At 55.6% G+C, this 24,530-nt stretch overlaps 1 protein-coding gene across 2 annotated transcripts; it reads left to right on the forward strand.

The window, feature by feature from the left end:
* The first annotated feature begins 3,437 nt into the window (after positions 1-3,437).
* On the forward strand, positions 3,438-22,548 carry TIE1 (tyrosine kinase with immunoglobulin like and EGF like domains 1). Of its 2 annotated transcripts, XM_060020784.1 has the most exons (23): positions 3,438-3,569; positions 6,267-6,584; positions 6,665-6,775; positions 8,240-8,395; positions 8,558-8,689; positions 8,850-8,990; positions 9,210-9,338; positions 10,161-10,306; positions 10,534-10,678; positions 12,745-12,903; positions 13,081-13,218; positions 13,392-13,688; positions 14,233-14,523; positions 14,856-15,046; positions 17,407-17,617; positions 17,779-17,889; positions 18,103-18,293; positions 19,267-19,380; positions 19,486-19,556; positions 20,709-20,749; positions 20,856-20,952; positions 21,036-21,135; positions 22,085-22,548. In XM_060020784.1, exons 1-23 carry the CDS (start codon positions 3,512-3,514, stop codon positions 22,154-22,156), a joined length of 3,420 nt encoding a protein of 1,139 aa, XP_059876767.1. In that variant the 5' UTR covers positions 3,438-3,511; the 3' UTR covers positions 22,157-22,548. The 2 variants fall into 2 exon arrangements, 1 of the variants encoding a protein (XP_059876767.1); XR_009520666.1 differs by lacking the exons at positions 21,036-21,135; positions 22,085-22,548 and having other exon boundaries at positions 19,278-19,380.
* The last annotated feature ends 1,982 nt before the right edge of the window (positions 22,549-24,530 follow it).

Raw genomic sequence — 24,530 nt, forward strand, 5'->3', positions numbered from 1 at the left:
AAATCACTGAGGAAAATGAAGCAGCATTCAGCTTCACATACTGACTTTACACAGTTTATATGTAATAGCTTGACTTAAATCCAAGAAGCAAAGATGGAACTCTCACTCTGTTTATTTTGAAAAATAATTGCACGGACACCCTCTCCTTGCGTTTCCCTGAGACACAACAATATTGAAATCAGAGCAATTAATAACTCTACAACGGCCTCTAAGTGTTCAAGGGAAAGAAAGAGTTAATTGATCCAGACGTCATTGTCTTATTTTAAGAAACTGTCACGGCCACCCCAAGCTTCAGCGACCACCACCCTGACCAGTCAGCAGCCACCAACATCGAGGCAAGACCCTCCACCAGCAACAAGATTCCAACTCGCTGAAGGCTCAGAAAATTGTTAGCATTTTTTAGCAATAAAGTATTTTTTAATTAAGGTATATACATTGTGTTTTCTAGACATAATGCTATTGCACACTTGATAGACTACAGTATAGTTTAAACCTAACTTTTATATGCACTGGGAAACCAAAAATTTCATGTGACTCGCTTTACTGCATTATTCGCTTTATTGTGGTCTGGAACTGAACCCACAGTATCTCTGAGGGATGCCTGTAATATGCTTATAAAAGAGGCCTGAGAGAGCTCCCTTGCCCTTCGGCCCTATGAGGACCTGAGACCTGGAATGGGGTCCTCACCAAACCATGCTGGCACCCTGATCTTGGACTTCTACCCTCCAAAACTGTGAGAAATAAGTGTTTGTTGTTTATAAATCACCCAGTCGTTTGTTATGGCAGCCCGAAGGGACCGCGACAGACCACATCTCCAAAAGCAGCAGCCCCAAAGCTACAGACTAGCTATGAAAAATACACAACCATTTTCAGTATCAGCTGATACCACCGAGGAAACACAGACCTCTTTAGCTCCACAGCCCCACAGTGGAGCACGGGGCTGCCCCCACGAGTCTTGGACAGTTCCAAAATCACATGTCCTTTTTCAGTTGTTATGGGCAAATGATAACTAATTTCTTTACCTTTCCTTTTCAGGTCCAACAGCAGGCTTCTTACTAGCAACATTCTAACTGAAGGTGACTAAAATCTGGCATTTGGAAAGTAAAATGGCTTGAAGACTACTAAAAATCTCTGCTTCAGAGTTACACTAGGAGGCCTGGCTGCCCTGAACCCCTGGCGACCTGGCAAAACTCCTGTATGTGCCAAGAGCTGGAATTCCCGCTATTTGCAGGAAGGCGGCTTTCATAGCAGTGAATTAGCAGCCTTGTGTGGAGTTAGTCATGCTGCTAGTCTTACTTTTTTAAAAAATAAATTACCTTTAGCTCTATCGTTATCAGCTTTGTTTTGGATTGGAGGTTTGACCTCCCAATGTGTAGAACTGCGTATCTGCACTAACGTTATTCTTGGTCTGTAACTTTCCAACGACTGAGACTTAAAGAAAGGCATTATGGTTTAAGTATTCCTATTGCCGTAGCCAGATGTATACACAACCCACGCAGAATTAGTTGGTGTGGTGATAGTTCATTTGCGACATGCTGTTTGTAAACAGATGCTACTTAAGTTACTTGCAACGTAATCTCAACACAGGTAAAAATATACTTTTACACTTATAGGACATGGTTTTATAATATGAACCCTTATATACAAACGCTGCAAGATGTGCACTGTGCTTACCTACAGATCATTACTACTGAGTTTTGTTTCCCAGTTGAAAGTGGGGAGGCCAGATGGACCTGTAGTCTTTGTCATGCTATAGTGTCACAGAGCAAACACCTGTGCCGGTACCTGTCATTTTCCAGATCAGATGCTGCCCAAGTGCTCTATGTATACACACAAAATGACGTTAGGCCCACCAGGTTTTCCCAGAACCGAGCGGGAAGTTCTGACTACAACCCTGCCAGACAAAGTGCCGCAGCATTTCCCAGCTGCTTCCTCTCGCCAGAGCCAAAGGTCTTGGCACCAAGATGAGCAGAAGACTAAGAAGGCATCCACCACCCCGACTCCCACCCGAGTCTTGTCCGCAGAAAGCTCTTCCCAGGCTCACACCTAGGAATGGGGTGTCCGGGGGGCCTACAGCATGGGCCTGGGGGTCTTCCCTGATCTGCTTTTCAAACTACACCCAGAGTCAACGTCTCTCCTGAGACTTTTCAGGGATTTTCAGAGGAGCCGCGGGGCTAAAGCAGCTCAGCTAGGCTGCAGGGGCTCAGCTAGGCTGCAGGGGCCCAGCTTCCCCCAGACAGTGAATTAGAGCCTGGTGAGTCCAAAAGAGAGTCCAGCTTTCACCCGGGAACAGGCTCTGGGAAGATGTCCCAGCCGCAAAGGGAGGGTTTGGACTCCCAAACCAGTCCCCTAACCTGGCACCAGGTCTCACCCCACCGCAACCACTCCATTCAAGGGCAGAGGAGTCACAGATTTCACCAGCAATCCTGGCCGTCGGAGGGCTCTAACACGTCTCCCTCTGCTCCCTGCCAGGACAGACCCCCCACCGCCACTCCACCTCGGCAGGCATTCTGTGCCTGCGGGTCAGGCTCTGCTCTGGGAACTGCCAGTGGAGAGGTGGCACCAGGGCAGGGAGAGATGAGGGGCACAGCAGATCCATGGGGCTCCGAAGCCTTTGTCAAGGGGCTGGGACTGCTCCCAGGCTGTTATCAGCCCTCAAGAGTACGGGAGCTCCCTGGGTGGGGCTTCTGCTGTGCCAGCGCCCAAGGGTAATGACATCAGGCAGACAGTGTGCTGAAGCCTCTGTTCCTGTCTTAAGCCAAGGGACTCACTCCCTGTGCATTCTGGGTCTGCTTAGCATGAGTCCTCGAGGAGCAGCGAAGTCAGACGTTCAGGTCCCAGCCTCACCATGACCTCAGAGAGCCTTCAAGCCCTGCAGGCCTCAGTTTTCCCGTCTGTGAAATGAGAGAGTTACACAAGATTGAATCAAAGGGTTTTTGCCCTGAGTGTGTTCTTTTGTTCCTTTGTGTACATTCCAGATCCTTGTGCTCCATACGTGAACGGCTCTCGAGGACACCCATGTAACCACGTCCTGGGACGCACACTTGAGGAATCGTGTGTTTGTGCTGGGGGAGGGACACCCCAGAGCAATATCCTCCCCCATCCCCTCTCAATAGGAGGAAGCCAGTGGCTTCCTCCCTTTCCTGCCTCCTGCCTCCCGCGTGCTGGCAAGGCTGAGGACCACGCGGAGAAGAGGGGAGGGGAAACAGTCCCACAGTCCCCAGGTCTGTCCTTATCACAACCCTCCCCCACCTCAAGTGACCCCAGTCCAGGACCTTCCAGGCCACACCCATCCCGAGCCTTGCAGGGGCCAGACTAGGGGGGCCCAGAGGCCCAGAAGCAGGATAAGTCCTCCCCAGCCCTCTCCCCGGCCCGCCTCCCACCCAAGCTAACTCATTTCCTCTTCCTCCCCAACACCAACACACACTGACAGCACAGGCTGAACAGCCAGACCCGGAGTGACTGACCGTGGACCCCGCTTGTCCCGGCTGCCCTGGTCAGCCTCTGGATTATGGTCTGGCTGGGGCCCCCTTTGCTGCTCCCCATCTTCTTCCTGGCTTCTCATGTTGGTAAGTCTGCCCTGAACCTCCCCCCACCCAACCCCCAAAGCCCTGACTCCCCCCGAGAAAACCCTATCATCACTGCCGTCACTTTCCTCTGCACGCTGATCCGCTAGAAAGTGGGATCAGGGCCTGGAAAACCCAGGCAGGCACTAGGGATTGGGGGAGGGGAGCAGCCACTGACTGTGTTGGGTGTGCACATCAGTGGGGAGCAGCAGGGCCTCTGGGCCCGTGAAGCTTTCAGTGGGTACTCATACGGTCAGTGTGTGGGACTCACGCAATTATTCATTTATCAAGCACCAACAATATTCCAGGAGCTGTGCTAAGTGACAGGCCATTAGCCGCTAGATCTGTACAACAGATTAAATGGTGCGGACCTCCTATGGCTGTTACTGGGTTTAAAGGAGGTAATTGTCACAGAGCACTTGGTAAGAGCTTCTGAATAAGCGGCAGCCGATTCCTTCAGTGTGGTGCCCAAAGAGGATTAGAACGCAAAGGCCGCCTAGAGTGGTTCATGGTCTAGTGGGGGACACGGGACACCAGGTGAGCGCTGAACAGATAGACGCAGAGGAGCACCGAGGGGTCAGCTTACTCTGCTTCAGGGTAGGAGATGAAAAGGGATTTGGAAATACTGCACTAAGAGGGGTGGGCTTCATTCCAGGCAGCCCGAACAATAGATGCAAGTCTCAGAGGCGGGGAAGTGCACAGGAGAGAGGGTTCCTGGAGGGGACGCAGCAGGAGGGGCAGTGTGAGCAGCAGAGGGCTCAAGAGCGAGCACTGCATCCTGAGGGCAATAGGGAGCCATGGAAGGTTGTAGACCAGACAGTCACAAGGTCTTAGAGGGATCACTTTGGAGGATGAGTTGAGGAAGGAGGAGTGTGGCTGTCAGGATGGTCCAGGGGAGTAAGGATGAAGGTTACCAAGGGCGGGCTTGGGAATGGGGATGAAGCCAAGAGGCTTTGAGGAAATAGAATTTTGTGACTGATGGGGGCAGCCAGAATAGTGCTCCGAGGTGTAGACTTTTAGAGTCAGACAACCAGGGTCGGCCAGTTACTCATCGTATGACCTTGTGCAAGTTATTTCTCTGAGCCTTAACTTGCCAGCTATAAAATTGGGGTGATAACACCCACCTCCCAGGAGAGTTGGGATGATAAAATGAGAGAACATAAGTAAAGTACCTGGCATATCACTGACCTCCAATAAACATTAATTACGATGACAGCAGGAGTATGAGATGACTCCAAAGCTTGTATCTCAGGTGGGTTTTGCCGTCTGCTGAGGCAGGGGGCCCAGAGAGGAGCAGGTTTGGGAAGAGCTGATGGAAAGCAGGCCCGAGCTGAGAGGCCATCCAGGGGTTATTGACTCAGAAGTGGTAGTGAAAGCCCAGGGAGGGGATGAGCTTACTAGAGGAAGCGTCGAGAATAATTATCATGACCCTCCTCTGTGGCTGGAAAGACATCAACTTCTGGAGGGTGTGAGGACCCAAAGGAAAACAGGTGCTCGGCACAAGATAGTCAGCTTCGTTTACTCATGAAGTACATTTACTCATGTACTTCATTACTCACCTTGATAAGTGACGTAGCACTTAAACCAACTAACCACCTGGCAGTGAACAGGCAGGGACAGAGTAGGAGGGGCTCGGGAAGGTTTGGGCCCCGGGGCTGAGGAGGCTGGCAGGGCTCAGCCAGGCCTGGACTCCAGCTCTCCGTGGTCCCTCCTGGTTCCTGCCTCACATTGTGTGCCCCAGCCTTTCATTCCACATCTTTACTCAGGCTGTGCCCTCTGCCTAGAATGCCCTTCCTACCACTGACCTCTCCCTGTCCTCATTCTGAACCCTCACCGTACCCTGCTCAGCTTTAAGACCCTCAAGCTGTATCTCCCGGGAGGCACCTGTTCATCCTCTGCCTCCCCCATGCTGAGTTAGGCATCCCTTCTCTGTGCTCCCCACACAGTGCCCTGCATTTGACGGGTAGGTCCATGTCTGTCTCCTCATGGGGCCCACAGCCCTTTGGAAGGCAAAGACCAAGGCCCACCTGGTGTCTGTGTGTTTCAGCCCCAACTCTGCCCTAGGGTCTGCCCTCCCTGCTTCTGGCCTTTTGCTGGGCCCAGAGCTCTCTTCCTTTCTGCCCCATAACCACCTGGCTGCAGAACCCAGCCTCTCCCACCTTCAATCCCAGCACAACAAACAGGTCCAGATTTCTGGAGTGATGGGGAGGGGTCCCTCCAAGACACTTCTGATCTCTCAGCGGGGTTGGGGGGGGGCGGGGGAGGGCAGGGAGAGCGGCTCCCCTTTGCAGAGCAGCTGTAGAGACAGGTCAGGAAAGGGGACTGCCGGGAATAGAGGAAATGGAGACGGGGCGCGTAGATCATTCTTTCTTTCCGAAGGCTGGGCTGTAAAGGGAAGCCATCTGGCAGGAGAAGGGAGGGGATGGGGAAGCCAGAGAAGGGGCTTTGTTTTTGTTTTTGTTCTTTTAGGATGAAGAGACTTGAAGGAAAGGGGCCAGTGCACCGGGAAGGGGACTGGGACAGGAAGGGACGGGGGTGGACGTGCCTGATAAAGTTCAGTGCCTGGTGGGCGGGCGGGGAGGGGCGGGGAGAGGAGGAGAGGAGAGGGGAGAGGCTGGGAGGAGAGGGGCAAGAGGGGGAGGGCGGGGCAGGGGTGAGGGCGGGGCCCTGCCAGATACGGAGCCCGGTATCCCGGTCCAGGCGCTGCGGTGGACCTGACGCTGCTGGCCGACCTGCGCTTGACCGAGCCCCAGCGCTTCTTCCTGACCTGCGTGTCCGGGGAGGCGGGGGCGGGCAGGGGCTCGGACGCCTGGGGGTCCCCGCTGCTGCTGGAAAAGGACGACCGCATTGTGCGCACGCCCCGGCCCTGGCAGCCCCTGCACCTGACCCGCAATGGCTCGCGCCAGGTAACGCTGCGCGGCTTCTCGCAGCCCTCGGACCTGGTAGGCGTCTTCTCCTGCGTGGGCGGCGCGGGGGCGCGGCGCACGCGCGTCCTCTACGTGCACAACAGCCCAGGAGGTGAGTCTGGCCGCCGGCGGGGAGGAGGGGCAGGAGGGGCTGCCCTTGACCCCTGACCCCGCCCTCCATCCGCCTCGCAGCCCACCTGCTCCCGGACAAGGTCACACACACGGTGAATAAGGGCGACACGGCAGTACTTTCCGCGTGGGTGCGCAAGGAGAAGCAGACAGATGTGATCTGGAAGAGCAACGGTGAGAGGGGCATCTGAACCGGGTGGGCAGGCAAACCCATAGCTCTGACACCCCAACGCCTCCATGGCCCTCAGTATTCCCAGTTTTGGCCCCTGACACAGCACCTGTTACCCCAGCTGGCCAACCTCCGGGGCGCCCCCTCTCTCCTGCACCAGGTCCATGGGAAGCACCTGCATGCAACTCATCTCTAGCTGTGAGATGTCCTCCTGCTGCGCCCAGAGGACCAGCAGCCTCGTGGTCGGCTACCTCCTTCCCTGTCACCCCCAAATTAGCGCTATGTTAACCCCTCACGTTGGACTCTCCTCTGAGAGTTAGCAGGTGCTGTCACATTAGCCAGTCTGGCAGGGAGCAGCAGTCCCCATGCTGAAGAAGCAAACGGGTAACAAAGTCCCAGAACAGGCAAGGGAGGTTTGGCCTCTTCCAGAGATTTGTCAAGACATGTGCAGGGGCCTGGGCAGGCCTGGGGATCTCAGCCCAGGCCTGCCCCCGTCCTGGCCCTATCAGGCCCTCTGGCCACCCCATAGAAGGAAGCAGTTTTCCTGTGTGGCCCCACAGATTCCTGCCTCAGCTCTCACACCCACAGCCCTCTGGCTGACTCATGAGTCCCTGGGCTCCTGAGGGAGGAGGACCCTTCTCTTGGGCCAAGGGGTTTGCCTCCAGAGCTCCAGGCCCCCCGAATTGATGAGAGATGTGGAGAGTCAGGTAGACCTGCGTTCCCTAGAATCTCTGTTCCATCCTGAGCAAAGAGGCAAGAAGGGGTGGGGCAGGGACAAGGACCCTGATATTAGGGTCCACACGTCCTGGAGGGAGAGGCTGCTGGGAACTAGCTGCGCGAAGAAGAGGGGAAGAACTTTCCAGGAGGAGGATTGATAAGAGCAAAGGCAGGAAGCTGTGAGATACCACAGTGTTTCTAGAAGAGATAGAAGCAATTCAGGAATTCAGGAATGTTAGGAGTCAGGCAGGATGTGGAGAGGTATGGGCTACACGGTGGCCAAACTGGTGAAAATGATTTGCTAAGCAGTCGGATGTTGTCTTGAGGGCAGTGGAGAACCATGGAAGAGCTTAAGCCGGGGAGCTACTGCGGAATCTATTGGAGAAAAATCTCACTGGCTGCTGAGTGAAGGACGGACAGGAAAGGGGGAGACTGGAGGCAGAGAGACTGCTTGGAAGGCTGTGGGAGGCTGGGAGCAGGGTGGTGGCAGTGCACGTGGAGAGAAGGGGGCAGCTTTAGGAGACGAGGGGGAGATTGAACCGGACTTGGTGATTTACTGAGTGGTTGGTGGACCATGGAGAAGAGGATGCTTCCCAGCTTTCTGCCTTGGGTCCAGACGCTCGCTGGTGCCTTCCCCCAGGTCTGCTCCCTCTGCCTGGCGCACGTTGATGTGACTCAGGCCGAGGTGGGCAGAGGGAGGGAACACCAGCTCTTGTGTGATGGTGAGGCCCCTGACCCGTTTATGCCCCCAGGATCCTACTTCTACACCCTGGACTGGCACGAGGCCCAGGAGGGGCGGTTTTTGCTGCAGCTCCCAAACGTGCAGCCGTCGTCAAGCGGCATCTACAGCGCCACCTACCTGGAGGCCAGCCCCCTGGGCAGTGCCTTCTTTCGACTCATCGTGCGGGGTCAGGAGCAGAGGGCAGAGGTGGTGGGTGGTGTGGGAGGCTGGGAGCCCTGTGGTACTTCCTGTGGACCCCCTGCATCCTCTGGTCCCCCAGGGCTGCCCCAGTCCTCAGCAGCAGTGGTCCAGTGGGTGAGGGTCAGCTGCTGAAAGCACATTCCTGCAGGTTGTGAGGCAGGGCACTGGGGACAGGACTGTACCAAGGAATGCCCGGGCTGCCTGCATGGAGGTGTCTGCCACGACCAGGATGGCGAGTGTGTGTGCCCCCCTGGATTCACTGGGACCCGCTGTGAGCAAGGTAAGGAGGAGGGGGCCACTAGGACCTGGGCAGGAGGGGATGCCTGGCTGGGGGAAGACTCTCAAACCATGGGCATGGACCTTGGAGGGTGAACATGCCAAGTAGGTCTTGAACCCTGGGGCCCAGCAGAGGCCCCTACGCCCACATGCCCTCTTTCTAGCCTGCAGAGAGGGCCGTTTTGGGCAGAGCTGCCAGGAACAGTGCCCAGGCACATCAGGCTGCCGAGGCCTCACCTTCTGCCTCCCGGACCCCTATGGCTGTTCTTGTGGATCGGGCTGGAGAGGAAGCCAGTGCCAGGAAGGTACGGACTAACCCACCCTCCATGCTCCCTGACCCAGGCAGTCGGCTACAAGCGTGGCCCCAGCCCTTCACTCTGGCCCCGACTTGCACACCGAGACCTCCACGGTCCCCGCTCACTTGGCCAGTGCCCTCTCTACCCAGCCAGTCATTACCCAGGCCCCAGCCGGCCCTCGTTGCCCCCTGACCTGTGCCCCTCTAACCACACCCCCTCTGTTCCCAGCCTGTGCCCCAGGTCATTTTGGGGCTGACTGCCACCTCCAGTGCCAGTGTCAGAACGGCGGCACTTGTGACCGCTTCAGCGGCTGCGTCTGCCCCTCCGGGTGGCATGGGGTGCACTGTGAGAAGTCAGGTACGAGCTCGGGGGGCTCTGAGGTCCCTCGGAACAGGTCAGCCTTCACCAGACGCATCTCCCTGGCTCAAAGCCCTGCCCTCAGGGAGCTCATGGTCTGGAAGTTCTCACCGCCAGCCCACATCATCCGTACAGGGATGGGCAGCCCCCCAGAGTGGGTGGGAGCCCAGAGGAGGCCCCGACCAGCCCGAGAGAGTCAGGGAGGGCTTCTGGGAAGAGGTGCAATCTGAGATGGAATATGAAGGACAAGAGAAAGATGGCTGGAGGGAGAGCAGGGCAACGGCCAGGGGATTGAGGACTCAGGCTCAGTTACCAGGACAGTGGCGTGAGGGGAGGCTCCGGGAGTGATCAGAAGAGGTCAAATCTTGGGGCCTTTGAATGACAGGCTATAGCATTTGCACTTAATATGAGAGGCCAGCAGGGAATTGTTGAAGAGGCATGGGGCTCTCAGGTTTGTGTTTGAGAGAGGACAGTGGCTGCTGGGTGGGGAGGGGAAGCAGGAGAGCCTGGAAGACCTGTTGCAGGGCCCAGAAACGATGGAGGCCTGAACCAGCGTTCTGGCTGTGAGGCTGAGAAGGGGTCTGGTCTCCGTGTGGGAAGGTATGAGGAGGCAGAGGGTGCAGGAGGTAGACTCAGGGGCAGTCAGAGGTGGGCGTGAGGGCCCTGGAGGAGTTGCACAGGACTTTGCTGGCTTTCAGGCCCGGGTGACTGGGCTGCTGGCGGTACCTCCGCTAAGATGCAGGACTCTGGGGGAGGGGTGCTATGGCAGTCACGTATCTGCCCTTGCAGGGCCTCCAGGATGCGTGTCCCCTCTCTCCCTAGACCGGATCCCCCAGATCCTGGACATGGTTTCAGAACTGGAGTTCAACTTAGAAACGACACCCCGGATCAACTGTGCCGCCGCGGGGAACCCCTTCCCAGTCCGGGGCAGCGTGGAGCTCCGCAAGCCGGACGGCACAGTCCTCCTGGTCAGCCCCGTGACCCCAGCCCAGGGCCCCTGCCCCTCCAGACCCCTGACCCCGCGGGGCTTTCTGCGGGCTCTGCCCACCGGCCTGACCACAGCTCAAATGGGGTCAGGCTGACTGTTGAGGGACCAGCACCCAGGCTCTGTCCCCTCATCACCCTGGACGAGCACACTTGTATCTGCCACATGGCACACATTCTCTGTGGTCTGTCCCTTCCCCGTCTCTCTCAGTCCACCAAGGCCATTGTGGAGCCAGATAGGACCACAGCCGAGTTCGAGGTGCCCCGCTTGGCTCTTGGGGACAGTGGGCTCTGGGAGTGCCGCGTGTCCACGTCTGGTGGCCAAGACAGCCGACGCTTCAGGGTCAACGTCAAAGGTCAGTGATGTCCTAGCTGATGCTGCTCAGACTGGGCATCGTAGCAGGAAGGGCAAGGGCATCTAAGGTCACAGCCCAGCATCAGGCAGAGAAGAGGGCTTGTCTTCAACCTGAGACCTGGGCAGGGCATTGTCCAGGCTGGAGCACAGCTCAGTCCCATCTGGAAAGGGCATCCCATGCCCCAGAAATGGGACACCCTGCAGCCTTGCCCAGGGAGATGCTTCCCCTCTCTACCTCCCCCAAACCCCGCCCCACAGACACAGTGCCTTTCACCCCACCTCTGGGATGCTGCGTCCCCCCACCCGCCAACCCTGAGTCACACCACAGGGCACTCATTGCTAGGACAGGGGGGTGCCTGGGGCTGTGGAGCTCAGAGGGTGACCTGCTTCATTTCCAAAGGTGCTTCCTGGTGAGTAAGGAGGTAGCTGCCATTGCCCAGGATCGCTCAGAGCAGAGCATCCACACCCCGGTATAGGTGTCCCTCACCTTCTCCAGCACCACAAGCCTCAGACGTTCACAGCCCCTGCCGCGCCTTGGCTTCTCTTTCCCTGTGCTCCTGACCCCGCCCTCCCCTGACATAAGCCCAAATCTCTTGCTCATCTTCCTCTTTCTCACGGTCACACTCTGCTTCCCATTCTCTCTCCACTACTCTGTCACCCACCCCAGTGCCCCACCTCCAGGCTTTCTCTTCTTGCTCTCCCCAGGCTTTGGGCCCAGACAGCTTGGCTTTGAATCTTCACTACAAACTCTAGCTCCATCATCTAAGCAAGTTACTTATCTCCTCATAGCTTGTTTCTCTCTCTGTGAAATGAGGATATCAGCGCTCCCTTGATAGGGTTGCTGTAAAGATTAAATTAGATGATGCTATTTAGCACAGTGCCTGACGCAGGGTATGTGCTCAATGTATGTTGACATTTATTCTTATTATTAGTTAAAATGTCAACTATTCCTAAGATTTCAAATGTTCCCTAGCAACTCCCAGATATGATCTGCAGCCTGGACCCCTCTCCTGGGCCCCAGACCCGATTGGCAGGACCTCTGTGTAGTGGAGGTCTGATTCTGAAGTCAGCATGGAAGTTACCTGGTGCCTGACTCGAGGGCCCACTTTCTATCCAGTCACCGCCACATCTAACCTCACCTGTGAGCCACAGGCCCAGGGCCTCCACAGGATCCAAACTGGACCTTCCTCTCCCTCCAGACCAGCACTTCCTCCTGACATACTTCTTCCTGCCTGACCCCACTGTTCCCGCCCACCCCCTCAGCCACACCCCTGCACCTTCCTTGACCCTCCCCCATCCATCCATCCATCCATTCTTAGAAAATCCGTCTGGAAAATGTTTGAAAGAGGCAAGGGAACCAGTGAAGGCCTTAATGCAATAATCCGGAGAGAAAAGCTAAGGCAGAAAGGGCAGTGGCCGTGGGGTAAGGAAACTAAGCAGGAGCACAAAAGCTCTTTGGAGTAGGATGGGCTGATTTTAGGTGGCCTGGTCAGATAGACCCTGTTCAAACCCTGGCTCCATGTCTTCAAGCAAGTTGTTTCATGTCTCTGAGCCTCAGTTTCTTCATTCATAACATAGGGGTGATGAGCCCTGCCCGAAGGCCGTTGTCAGGATTAGAGACCATGCACATGAGGCATCCGGGTAGAGCAGGTGCTTCATCACCTGCTACCCTTTTTTTTTTTTAAATTAAGAGAGTGAGGGATGATGGGGGGAGGGGCAGAGAGAAGGGTGACACTGCCTTGGGTTTCAGCCCCCTCCGTCTGCACCCACCTTGCATGGGCAGAGTGCCCTCCCCCAAACCCCTGTCCAGCCATGCCACTCCCTCACTTCACATCTTTTGGGACATCCTCATGTCCTTATTGCCGAGTCCCTGCACCCTGAGCTGTCCTCCCTGGGCCCTGGACACTCTGGTCATCTGTTGAACTTGGTCTCTCCCCAGCCCAGGGGGTCCCCCGATCTAAACCGAAAGCCAGAGTTGTCTTTGATGCCCAGAAGACAGAGTCTGCTCCTATTTCCAACGACTGGGGGTGCTGTCTGGGCCATGCCTTACCCCAAGTCTCCTGGCAGTGCCCCCGGTGCCCCTGACTGCCCCCCGGCTCCTGGCCAAGCAGAGCCGTCAGCTCGTGGTCTCCCCGCTGGTCTCCTTCTCCGGGGACGGGCCCATCGCCTCTGTACGGCTGCACTACCGGCCCCAGGACAGCACCATGGCCTGGTCCACCATCGTGGGTGAGCGGGGAGAGAACAGGGGGTGTCTGGGGAAGGATGGGATGTCAGGCAGTGATGAGAGGAAAGGGGGGATGGAAGGAGGGAGAAGTGTGTGGAGAAGAGAGGGACTGAAGGGAGAGTGGTGGCTTCTGGAAGGGGTTGGGACTGAATAGTGTGTGCTGCACACCCTGCCCCCAGTGGACCCCAGTGAGAACGTGACGTTAATGAACCTGAGGCCGAAGACAGGATACAGTGTCCGCGTGCAGCTGAGCCGGCCAGGGGAAGGGGGGGAGGGGGCCTGGGGGCCTCCCACCCTCATGACCACAGACTGTCCTGGTGAGAGGCCAAGAGTTATCCCTTTCCGCCCCCCAGGGGTTACTGGGGTTGTCATAGCTTGTCCACCCTGGGGGTCCCTGCCTTTCCCACTGGAGGTTGTCCCCTGGGGATCACTATCCCGTCTGGCCCCAGGGACCCACCGGACAGTTCTGACCCCCGACCTCTGGCCCCAGAGCCCTTGTTGCAGCCGTGGCTGGAGGGCTGGCATGTGGAGGGCCCCGACCGGTTGCGAGTGAGCTGGTCCTTACCCTCGGTGCCGGGGCCACTGGTGGGCGATGGTTTCCTGCTGCGCCTGTGGGACGGGGCCCGGGGACAGGAGCGGCGGGAGAACGTCTCGTCCCCCCAGGCCCGCACCACCCTCCTGACCGGACTCACACCTGGCACCCACTACCAGCTGGACGTGCGGCTCTACCACTGTACCCTCCTGGGCCCAGCCTCACCCGCTGCTCGTGTGCTTCTGCCCCCCAGCGGTACGCTGGGGAGGGAGTGATGGGCTCAAGACGAGGGAGGACATGGGACGCAGGGAACACAGGAGACCCAGAAGGACGTGGGAGGTTATAGGAGCCTGGATGGACGTGCAGAGAGCATTGCACGTGAAAACATGGGCATAGGGAGGACCCGGGATGTGAGGCAGACACAAGCATGGGGAGGACATGACACAGGGAAGGATACAGGATACCAGGAGGACATGGGACTTGGTGGGACCACAGGGTGTGGAGGCACATGGGGAGGACCTACGACACTGGGAGGGTCTGGGCCACCAGGAAGAGAATCTATGTAAGGAGAACATACATGTTCTCCTTACATGTAAGGAGAACCAGGGGCAGCAGAAGCTCAGGGGTAAAGGAAGCCGCAGGGAGAGGGATTCAGCCCAGGAAGGAAGGAGGAGGTTGGCAGGGTGCCTCCCGTTCCGGGCTCGCGGAGCCGGGGACACAGCTAGCGTGGATCTGTCTGACCCCACAGCCACACAGCCCGGTCCCATCTGAGCCCTGCCTTCTCACCCCGTGTCCACAGGGCCCCCAGCCCCCCGACACCTCCACGCCCAGGCCCTTTCAGACTCCGAGATCCAGCTGGTGTGGCAGCGCCCAGAGGCTCCAGCTGGGCCTATATCCAAGTACATTGTGGAGGTGCAGGTGGCTGAGGGCTCAGGAGACCCGCTGTGGATGGACGTGGACAGGCCCGAGGAGACAAGCACCGTCGTCCGCGGCCTCAACGCCAGCACGCGCTACCTCTTCCGTGTGCGGGCCAGCGTCCAGGGCCCCGGTGACTGGAGCGACATGGTAGAGGAGTCTACCCTAAGCAACGGTAAGAGGGCGGGGCCCAAGAGGACTCCTGGGCCACAGGGTCAGTCTCAATGCTCTCTCCTTCCAAGCGATCCCCCGCCTTGGAGCTAGGGCATCCTAGGCCCCCTCCCAACAAATGACACAAGCCCTGGCACTGGGGACCCTGACCCTTCCCTTCCTCTGTCCTAGTGCTGGAAAAATCATGTCATTCCAGACCCATTGGTCCTAGGCCTGATACACCTGCTCCCTACCTGGAGCTGGGATCTCTGACCTCTCCCTCTGTGTGACCCCATGGTGGCCTCGGGGTTCCCTGACCCAGGTGTCCCTATGATCTGCCCCTCTTATTGGATCCAGGGCTGCAGAGCGAGGGTCCGGTCCAAGAGGTCCAGGCAGCTGAAGAGGGTCTGGATCAACAGCTGGTCCTGGCTGTGGTGGGCTCTGTGTCTGCCACCTGCCTCACCATCCTGGCTGCTCTCTTAACCCTGGCGTGCATCCGCAGAAGCTGCCTGCATCGCAGACGCACCTTCACCTACCAGTCGGGATCGGTCAGTCACCTGTACCCTTCTCAGGGCACATGTGTGCAGACCCTGTGTATATATGTTCCTACCTGTACACACATTAGTATTTGTACACTGCGAGTGTGTGTGTGTGTGTGTGTGTGTGCGCGCTCACATGGGTGTTTGTGTCATAGGTATAAGACTACACTCAACAACGTGCAAGGGTACGATACTTATCAATAATTTTCTCTATTTCTCTAGAAGTGAACTCAACTCACAGCCCATTTATATTCGTGGTGACATGTTTAATATCCCCAGTTCAGAATCACTCGGTTATGTCCCTGTTGCACCACGGTCAATTAAGGATTCTCCCCCTTCTCACGAGGGGTGATGGAAGCCTGGGAAGCCTGGTGATAATGTAGGGAACGCCTGGGCTCTGTGCCGGCCTCTGTCTGGGCAGGTCGTCCCACATTTGGGAACCACCCTACACCTGCACGCATCTGTGACTCATGGCCTCAGCCCTTCCGTAGCCTCCTTCCTGCCGGCAGGGCACTCGTCCCAACCTCCATCCTTGCACATCCCAGGGCCTCCTTGGGGAGACGTAAGAACTCCAGGGGGCTTCCCTGTGCCCTGCAGAAGGCAGCATATTCTGTGGCCCTCAGACCCATTGCTGCAGGCCCTCCTACAGCTGTTGAGCTGGGCCTGCAGCCTCACCTGTCACTCCTGGAGACAGGAAGCACAGGCCTCCTCTCTTGGCTTCCCTGTAAACCTGGCTGAGTTTTCTGTCCTGTCTATGCCCCTCCAGCCAGCAGGCCCACACCGAGGGGCTTGGGGTGGGGGTGGGGTGCTGGCTTCTCTTCAGGGACCAGGCATCACCTCATCTTGTCACCTCCTCCTACCTCTCTCTCCTCTGGGATCTCCCCCACTGTTGTCACTTATGATCTGAACTCTGACCTTGGTCCCCTGTGCCTGGGTTCTTGATATTTACAGCCAAGCTTTGGCATTTCAAAAGAACAAAAACAAAAAACTTCTCTCTCAAGGGCTGATCCTTGTGACACAAAGCCTAGTGTCCGAGGCTATTGTCTCTGCCATGCCTTTAGAAAACTCCCTTCAGAGACTCAATCGGCCTCTTTGTTCCAGGCTGCATTGGCCTCCTTCTGAGGTCAGTGTGCAGAAAGTGGCCCTGGCTGTGGCAGGAGAGGGTCACGGGTACGAATGTGGAGGGAAGGAGTAGGAAAGCAGCCTTAAATGGGTACAGCGCCCTGACATATATCAAGATGTACGCCTGCTACATGCACCTGCGTGCGCGTATGCGTGTGTGTATACATGAGCGCGTGTGCCGGGCGTGAGTGCACGTGTGCGTCCCTGTGAGTACCCCCATCTGTATGTGCCTATGTCCCTGATACGTGTGTCCCTCTGCTTGTGCTCCTGCTTGAGCATATGTCCACATGTAGTTCTCATGGATGCCCTGCATACGGGCCACCACGAGAACATGCGTGTGCATGCTGGTGTGTGCCTTCAGCTGTCCATGTTTTGTGTGAATCCACGTGACCTGTGTCCTCAGCCCTTGCCCCTCACGCTGGGCTGCAGCTCACGTAGGGACCGCACCCACCACCAGGTCTGTCTTAACCCTTCCTTTGGCTCTCGTATTGGCAGTGCCCGTGGTCCTGTTTAGCGGTTTCCTCTTCCTACCAGCCCTGCGCAGGTGGCCCGGCTCCTACTTGGTTGTGGGGAGTGGATGTTCCTCTTTTTTATGCTCTTTCTATCCTCAGGTCCCAGGGTGATTTGAGAGCTATGGGCGGCCACCAAGTGGGTGGACAGGGGTAATCTCTGCTTCCACTGCTGTGGAGAAGAAAACCCATCCACTGGCTCCCAGCAGCTCAGGGCTTAGCATGGAGTAGGTGCACAGTAAATGTACCCTAGCCCACTGCCCAGGGCTGGAATCCCCTCCAGAGCTTCCTTGGTGACAAAAAAAAAAAAAAAAAAAAAAAAACTGGTTGTGGGATCAGCACAATAAGGGGAAGCTCATTACTCCCCATCACAGTTCATTTCAATTCCTTTCAGTTTTAAATGTTAGGAGTATCATCCTTCCATGACGCACGCCGCGGCTTCTAGCAACTTTACCCACTCCTTGTTCCTCCAGAGCCCCACACACCTGATCCCCAGGTGGTGGCCTCTGCATTTCTCTCCTTGGACATCTGTCCACTCAACAGCCCACCTGTGGCTCCATCTCATATGATTCTGTCTCGGTATGTGTCCTGTGTCTGACTGTGCTTGGCTGGCCACCAGGGTGCCCTCTGTCTGAGTCTCTGTCCATTTGTCTGACCACTCTTTGTCTGCCTATCTGTGCATCTTGCTGCCCCTGTCTCTTGTGTGGACTGTCTGCCCACTTGTCCCATCCTATGAAGGGTGAGGAGACCATCCTGCAGTTCAGCTCGGGCACCTTGACACTGACCCGGAGGCCAAAACCACAGCCCGAGCCCCTGAATTACCCAGTGCTGGAATGGGAGGACATCACCTTTGAGGATCTCATTGGGGAAGGGAACTTCGGCCAGGTCATCCGGGCCATGATCAAGAAGGACGGACTCAAGATGAACGCAGCCATCAAGATGCTGAAAGGTCCGCTGCGAGTGACTCCTGCCCAAGCCCTGACCCTCTCCTTTGTCCCACAATCCCAGGCCCCACCTGGCTTCCACCAGCAACTGACACCAGCCCTCACCAGCCCATACCCTTTCTCCAGGGTTATTTTCGGCAAAAGTGATATTGGATTCTTTACACAGAGTATGCCTCTGAAAATGACCATCGTGACTTCGCGGGAGAACTGGAAGTTCTGTGCAAATTGGGGCATCACCCCAACATCATCAACCTCTTGGGGGCCTGTGAGAACCGAGGTGAGCCCCCAACTCATCACCTACCCCTTCTTCCAAACCCCCATTATCAGCCGTCACCTTCGCATCTGTAGCTTGTGGGAAGCTTCGGGACACCGAAACATCACCGTTGGTTCTCCTTTGTGCACCAGGTTCCCTGTCTAGTACCGTGGGGTGCCTGCTACCACCCCAGGTTGCCTGAGTATAAACCACCACCCTGTATTCCTCACCTCCCAGGTTACTTGTATATCGCCATCGAATATGCCCCCTATGGGAACCTGCTCGATTTCCTGAGGAAGAGCCGGGTCCTGGAAACTGACCCAGCTTTTGCCCGAGAACATGGAACGGCCTCCACCCTCAGCTCCCGGCAGCTGCTGCGTTTTGCCAGTGATGCTGCCAATGGCATGCAGTACCTGAGTGAGAAGCAGGTGTGTGTGAGTGTGTGTTGGGGGAGGGGAGGGGAGCCCATGGAGCGGACTTCAGGAGATTAAATCAGCAGGCTCTAATTGATGTGGGATTGAGGAATAAAGAGGGACGTGGCCCCATCCTGTCCTGGATGAGTGGGTGGGAACACAGGGCGAGGAGCAGGTCTGAAAAAGGTGTTGCGTTTGAAGCATCCGGGGGACATCATGGTGGAGGTGTTGGCTTAGCGGTTGTAGAAGCCAGCCTGAAACTCAGGAGGGAGGCCTGGGCCAGGGACGGCAGTCTGGGAGCTGTCACTTCACAGTTGGTGACACTGGTGGCCAGGGAGTGGGCGAGACTCACCAGGAGAGGCTGGAGGGTAGAACAGACAGGGGAGGCCCGAGCCCAAGTTCGAGGACACCCCGCCTCAATGAAAGGAGAGAGGGGACAGTTGAGACTGAGGGGAGGCATTTTGAAGTTACTAAAGTTCTGAGTATCTTTGAAAGCAGAGGGAAAGGGGCCAAGATAAAGGGAGGGGTGATGGAGAGAGGTCTCTGAGGAAGGTGGAGGGCCCAGTGGGGAGGATCTGGAACTCAAGGGAGAGGTCACTTTGGGCAAGAGAAGGGCCTTTCCACGCTCATCAGTGGGGTGGGGGTCGGGGAGAGGTCAGGAAAGACGGGGTCAGGGAGCATGCAAAGAGGAGAAGGTGCAGTGTGGTCACTGGGGAAAAGCCCACCTTCGTCCCAGGAGAGGGATACAGCCTGAACTTGGCCGTGGCCCAGGTCACTAGAAGGAAGAGATGACAGCCAGCACTGTGATTCTTCTCAGGCAGGAGTTTCTGATCCAGGATGAGGCCTGGGTTGGGGGGCAGAAGAGTAAGGGGCTACTAAAGGCATGGAGGGGCCCACGAAGGCAGCCACGGGGCCAGACCCCTCGCTGGCCCCGGAGTCTGGGGCTCACTCATCCCCCATCTTTCCTGACTTCTGACCATGCCTGCAGTTCATCCACAGGGACCTGGCTGCCCGAAACGTGCTAGTCGGAGAGAACCTGGCCTCCAAGATTGCGGACTTCGGCCTTTCTCGGGGAGAGGAGGTTTATGTGAAGAAGACGATGGTAAGTCTCACTGGGACTCTCAGGGCCAGGCCTGGCCCTGCCTCCCAGAACCTGCTAAACAGCCCCTTTCTCGTCACCTGACCCCTCAAACCCACTCTCTCCCAGGGGCGTCTCCCCGTGCGCTGGATGGCCATTGAGTCTCTGAACTACAGTGTCTATACTACCAAGAGCGATGTGTGAGTGTTGGGGGGAGGGGTGGGAGGGTTTGGTCCCCTGAGGATGCTTGTAGGTGTAACCTGGACGCACCTCAGAGATGTCTCAGGTAGTCCAAGGCATGACTTGGCCATCCCTACAGTGTGTTCTAGGTGTGACACAGGTGTGACAGATGCGTCTCAGGTATACCTTGGCCATGCCCGGCATCTTAGTGGGAAGGCGTGGGGCTAGCTGGAAGGAAGTTTCAACTTGGAAGGTGTGTCAGGAGTAGGATTGGAGTGGGGGTGGTTGAGAGCTATATTTGACTAAGAGACTGGAGGATGCCTTGGAGAGGCTTGGGGACGCTGGTGGATAACGCCTGGGTGAATGGAGAGACGACTCCAAGAATGTTCTCACCTTCCTCTCTGAAGGGGAGGTCACACCCACCCGAGGACCTAACTAGAGCATGACCCCCAAGACGCCCTCACTGCGCTCGCTCCTCCAAACAGCCATCCTGGCACACCCCTGCCCTTCTCTCCAGGGAGCCTGGCCTACCCAGCGCTCCAGCCCTGGCTCTGCCCCTTGCCCCAAGCCCTTTGGCCTGGCCTGCCCGGCTCACTGTCCACCACACCACCACCCCTCTGATCACTACTCGCCTACTTCCCGCTTCTGCCCCAAGACCCCTGAGATTCCCTCCCCCCACTAGAACTTCCACCCTGGCCTCAGCCACCTCTAACCCGCACAGCTGTTGTTACAATATAAGAGGCAGTTAAGAGCAAGGGCTTTGGAGCGAGACTGCCAGGGTTTGAATCCCAGCTCTGCCACTTACTAGCTGTGTGGCCTTGGGTGAGCTAGCTAAGCTCCCAGTGCCTCTGCGCCTCCATCTGTAAAATGGGGATAATAATTGTACCTATACCGTAAGGTTGGTGTGAGGGTTAAATGAATTAGCATACACATTAAATGATCAGTGCCTCGCCTACGGTAAGTGCACAGTAAAAATGTTAGCTATGATTACATTAAGCCTGGGAGGCTGTGAAGGAGTTTCAGTTGCAGAGACAACAGCTGGCCAAGGCCAGACCCTTGCAGAGTAGATGCACACAGGGGCTGGGAGGGGCTGCACACCTGGGGTAGGTTGACACTAACCTGCTGGGCCCCTGGGGCCTAGAAGGTAACTAAGTACATCCTCCTCGTTTCAGTTGGTCCTTTGGGGTCCTCCTCTGGGAGATCGTGAGCCTTGGTGAGTTCCTGACCCCTGTTCCCGAGATGGTCCCCACCTTCTCCCTACCCACCCGCCCACCCTCCCTCCTGGACCCTGGGCTGAGAGAGCGTTGCCCCTCCCGCAGGGGGCACCCCATACTGCGGCATGACATGTGCCGAGCTCTATGAGAAGCTGCCGCAGGGCTACCGCATGGAGCAGCCTCGCAACTGTGATGATGAAGTGTGAGTCCCCTCAGCCTTGAGCCCCGGGAACCCCGTCACCCCAGCAGGCCCTGACCCTCACCTCAGCGATCCCCCACCTGCAGGTACGAGCTGATGCGGCAGTGCTGGCGGGACCGTCCGTACGAGCGACCCCCCTTTGCCCAGATCGCGCTGCAGCTGGGCCGAATGCTGGAAGCCAGGAAGGTGAGGAGACTGGGGGGGACGGGGGCTGGTCTCGCCGCGCTCGCAGGGATGCCCTCTCATAGAAGCCAGAGAGCAGCAGCTTCTGTGTCCCTGTCCCCGCCACTAGCTGCACCACAGCTAGGCCGGGCCCTGGGATGCAGCCCCCCCTTTCCAGCTCTCACTGGGTTGGACACTAGGCCCTTCTAAACTCTTCCAAGGCCACTGATTAGCCTCAGCAGCAAGTCGTTGTCCCAGGTCCCAGGTCCCAGACTCCCTGCCTGTCCTCTGCTGGGGCCATCAGCCCACTCTCATCTGGGACACCTCACCTGGCACAGAGCCAGAGTGGAATCATGAATGGTCAGCTCACCAAATGGATGGAGGATGAGTGAATGACCCAGTAACTGAATGAATGAATGAATAGAATTAGTGGATGGATGATACAATAATCATTCAAATAAACATGTAATTAAATAACTGAATCTAGTAACCATATAAATAAATGAATTATCACATAAATATAAGTGAAGAAATGCATCAAAATGAGTAATGTGAAGAGTTCGTCATATGAATTAATTAATGACTAAGTAGTTAAAGGAATTATAAAACTATCTTAAGAATGAAGGAATAATCAAATAACCAGAAAGATGGGTAAATCATCAAAAATAGCCTTATAAACAGATGAATAAGTAAATGAATGGATGAATGCATTAGCAATCAGTTCATCGGATAAGGGCATGAAAAAACTCCTATCGAACAATTGTGTCAAGGGTCTCTCACGTGAGCCCCCAGCTGTGGTCTGATGACCTTGCTGCTCTGGGCTGGTGAGGACCACCCTTGGCCATGGGGTCATCTTGAGTCTCCGAAACAAATCCGTGTCACTTCAAATACCCCAACCACATGGAAGTCAAGGACCTCCAGGGCAGGCACGCCCCCATCCCTGGCCCCCACTAAAGCTTGCTCTGCCCCCCAGGCCTACGTGAACATGTCGCTGTTTGAGAACTTCACGTACGCGGGCATCGACGCTACAGCTGAGGAGGCCTGAGCTGCCATCCGGCCAGAACGTGGCTCTGCTGGCCAGAGCAACCTCGGCTCTTCAACCTGTGACTTCTGATCCTTGTCTCCTGAGCTGCCTCAAGGAATTGTTTTTTAACTTAAGGAAGAGAAAAGGGGATCCGGGGATGGGGTGGGCTTAGCGGGGGGGCGGTCCTCATCCTTTGCAGTTGCTCCCAGTGCCTCCTGAATTACTGACGGCTACCCTCACGTCCTTCGTTCTAGTTCAGCTGCTCCACGTTTGTGCTCTTCTGTTCCCTGCCCTCAAACCCCTGCTTCAGCCCCTCCACTCAAGCCAGCACTCACACCACTAACATGCCCTGTTCAGCTGCGCCCCACTCCCAGCCTTGTAATCAGGAAAAATAAATGCTGTGAGAAGCTCCATCCGAAGTCTACCATTTACTGCTGGTCAATCCCAGGGAAAAGTTAAGCCAAAGAGGGAGAAACTGGACTTTCCAGGAAAAGAAATGCTATCGCTGGTTACACTGTCATTATTTCAAGCCCTCTACGGGGGTTGCCTCTGCATGATGGGAGATATTCTTGAAGACCCATTTCATACATACACTGCCCCCACATCTCCGTCACAATGAGAAGTCCAGTTCTCCCCTGGTCTCTTCCCGGCTTTCCAGCCTCTATCACCAATGCGTCTCCCTAGGTAGCTGCCAGCCTAGGATTCTCTGCTCTGTCCAGACAGTCCCCTCCCAGGATCGGCTCTAGGCCAGCCTCAGCTCAAACTGTCACCTCAGCACCGGACAGATTCTGGCCTGTCTTGAGCTCCCATTTTCCTTATGTCTCTAGGCAGCCTTCCCTGGCGTGGTACTGCCCGGCTTGTGGGCCCCAAAGGAAGAAAGCAGAGGTCACTTCCAACTTCAGCCAGCCACGGTAGGATTCCTTTGCCTTCCTCAGAGTCTCTAAGTGTGTGGGGAGGTGATCCCTGTACTGAAAGCTAGTCCCAAATCATTACCCCATGCTGTGTGGCCTTCAGGTTTGCCCATCCTTTTGATTTGTCACTGCTGGCCTCAGCTTTCTCTCCCACTGGTCCTTAAGAAACAAGACTTGTCTTGCTTCTCACATTTTTTCAGCGAATCAGATAAAATCGAAGAAGACATAAAGATAGGATGGTATTGTGGTTAAGAGCACAGATACTGGAATCACACAGACCCATGTCCAAGTCCCTGCTATATCACTTACTATCTGTGTGACCTTGGTCAACTCACTCAACCTCTCTGAGCTTCAGTTTTCTCCTCTGAAAAATGAAGTTAGTAACAGCTACCTCACTGCTGTTAGCACTAAATAAGATTACACAGGGACGTTTCTCACAACTATGACCTTGGACATAGTGTTCAGTAAGTGTCAGCTGATATCATTATACACAAATGCAGTAAGTTGGGGAAGGGGGTGATTATCAGAACCTATATTCCAAAAAGACTTGAGTGGTTAGAGAGTGGAGCTGAATTTAAGAAGAAGAAATTAACTGGAGTAAAGGGGAGGCTATGCATGCTAGGGGAGATGGGATTCTCTAGAATGAAATTCCATTTCAGCTCTACTGCAGGGATATTTCCAGGTCTTGGATGTGGGGATTAAAAAGTTATCTCTGGTAGGGACCAATATATAAACAAAGATGCCCCTGTGGGGTGACAGGTATGTAAACAAACAATAAAATATAGTGGTGTATGCTATAAGAGAGGGAGACGGGACCTGTGGGATACGTAGAAAGGAGATGCAGTCGGGAAGGCTTTTCTAGAGAAGGTAACATTTTAATATGGGCCATGAAGAAGAAGCAGGAGCTTAACAGAAGAAAACACCTGGCAGAGGAAACAGCACCTGTGACATGTGGTATGTTCAGGAGCTGCAAAGAATTCCCTGTGTCTGGAACAAAGGGAGAACATAGCTCCATGAGGGTAATGACCGCAGAGAGGTGGCAGGGGCCAGCCCATACTGAACCTTATAGGCAATATTAAGGATATGGGTCTTTATCCTAAGGGCAAAGGGCAGCCATAGAAGAGCTGGATGCAGGGGTGTGTCATGAGCAGATTTGCATTTTTGAAAAGATCACTGGTTACTCTGCGGAAGATGGATTATAGAGGAACAAAGTGACATGCCTATAAATTAGATACCTTAAACAAAATGGACAAATTCCTAGAAAGACAGGAACTACCAAAATTGACTCAAGAAAAAATAGGCAATCTAAATAGACTTATGACAAGTAAAAAGATTAAATTAGTAATCAAAAAACGACCTACAAAGAAAACCCCATGCCCAGATGGCTTTGCTGGTGAATTCCACCAAACATTTAAAGAATAAATACAAAATTTTCACAAACTCTTCAAAAATAGAAGAGGAAAGAATAGCTCCCAATTCATTCT

The sequence above is a fragment of the Delphinus delphis genome, chromosome 1, assembly GCF_949987515.2.
Source record: "Delphinus delphis chromosome 1, mDelDel1.2, whole genome shotgun sequence".
Classification (NCBI taxonomy): domain Eukaryota; kingdom Metazoa; phylum Chordata; class Mammalia; order Artiodactyla; family Delphinidae; genus Delphinus; species Delphinus delphis.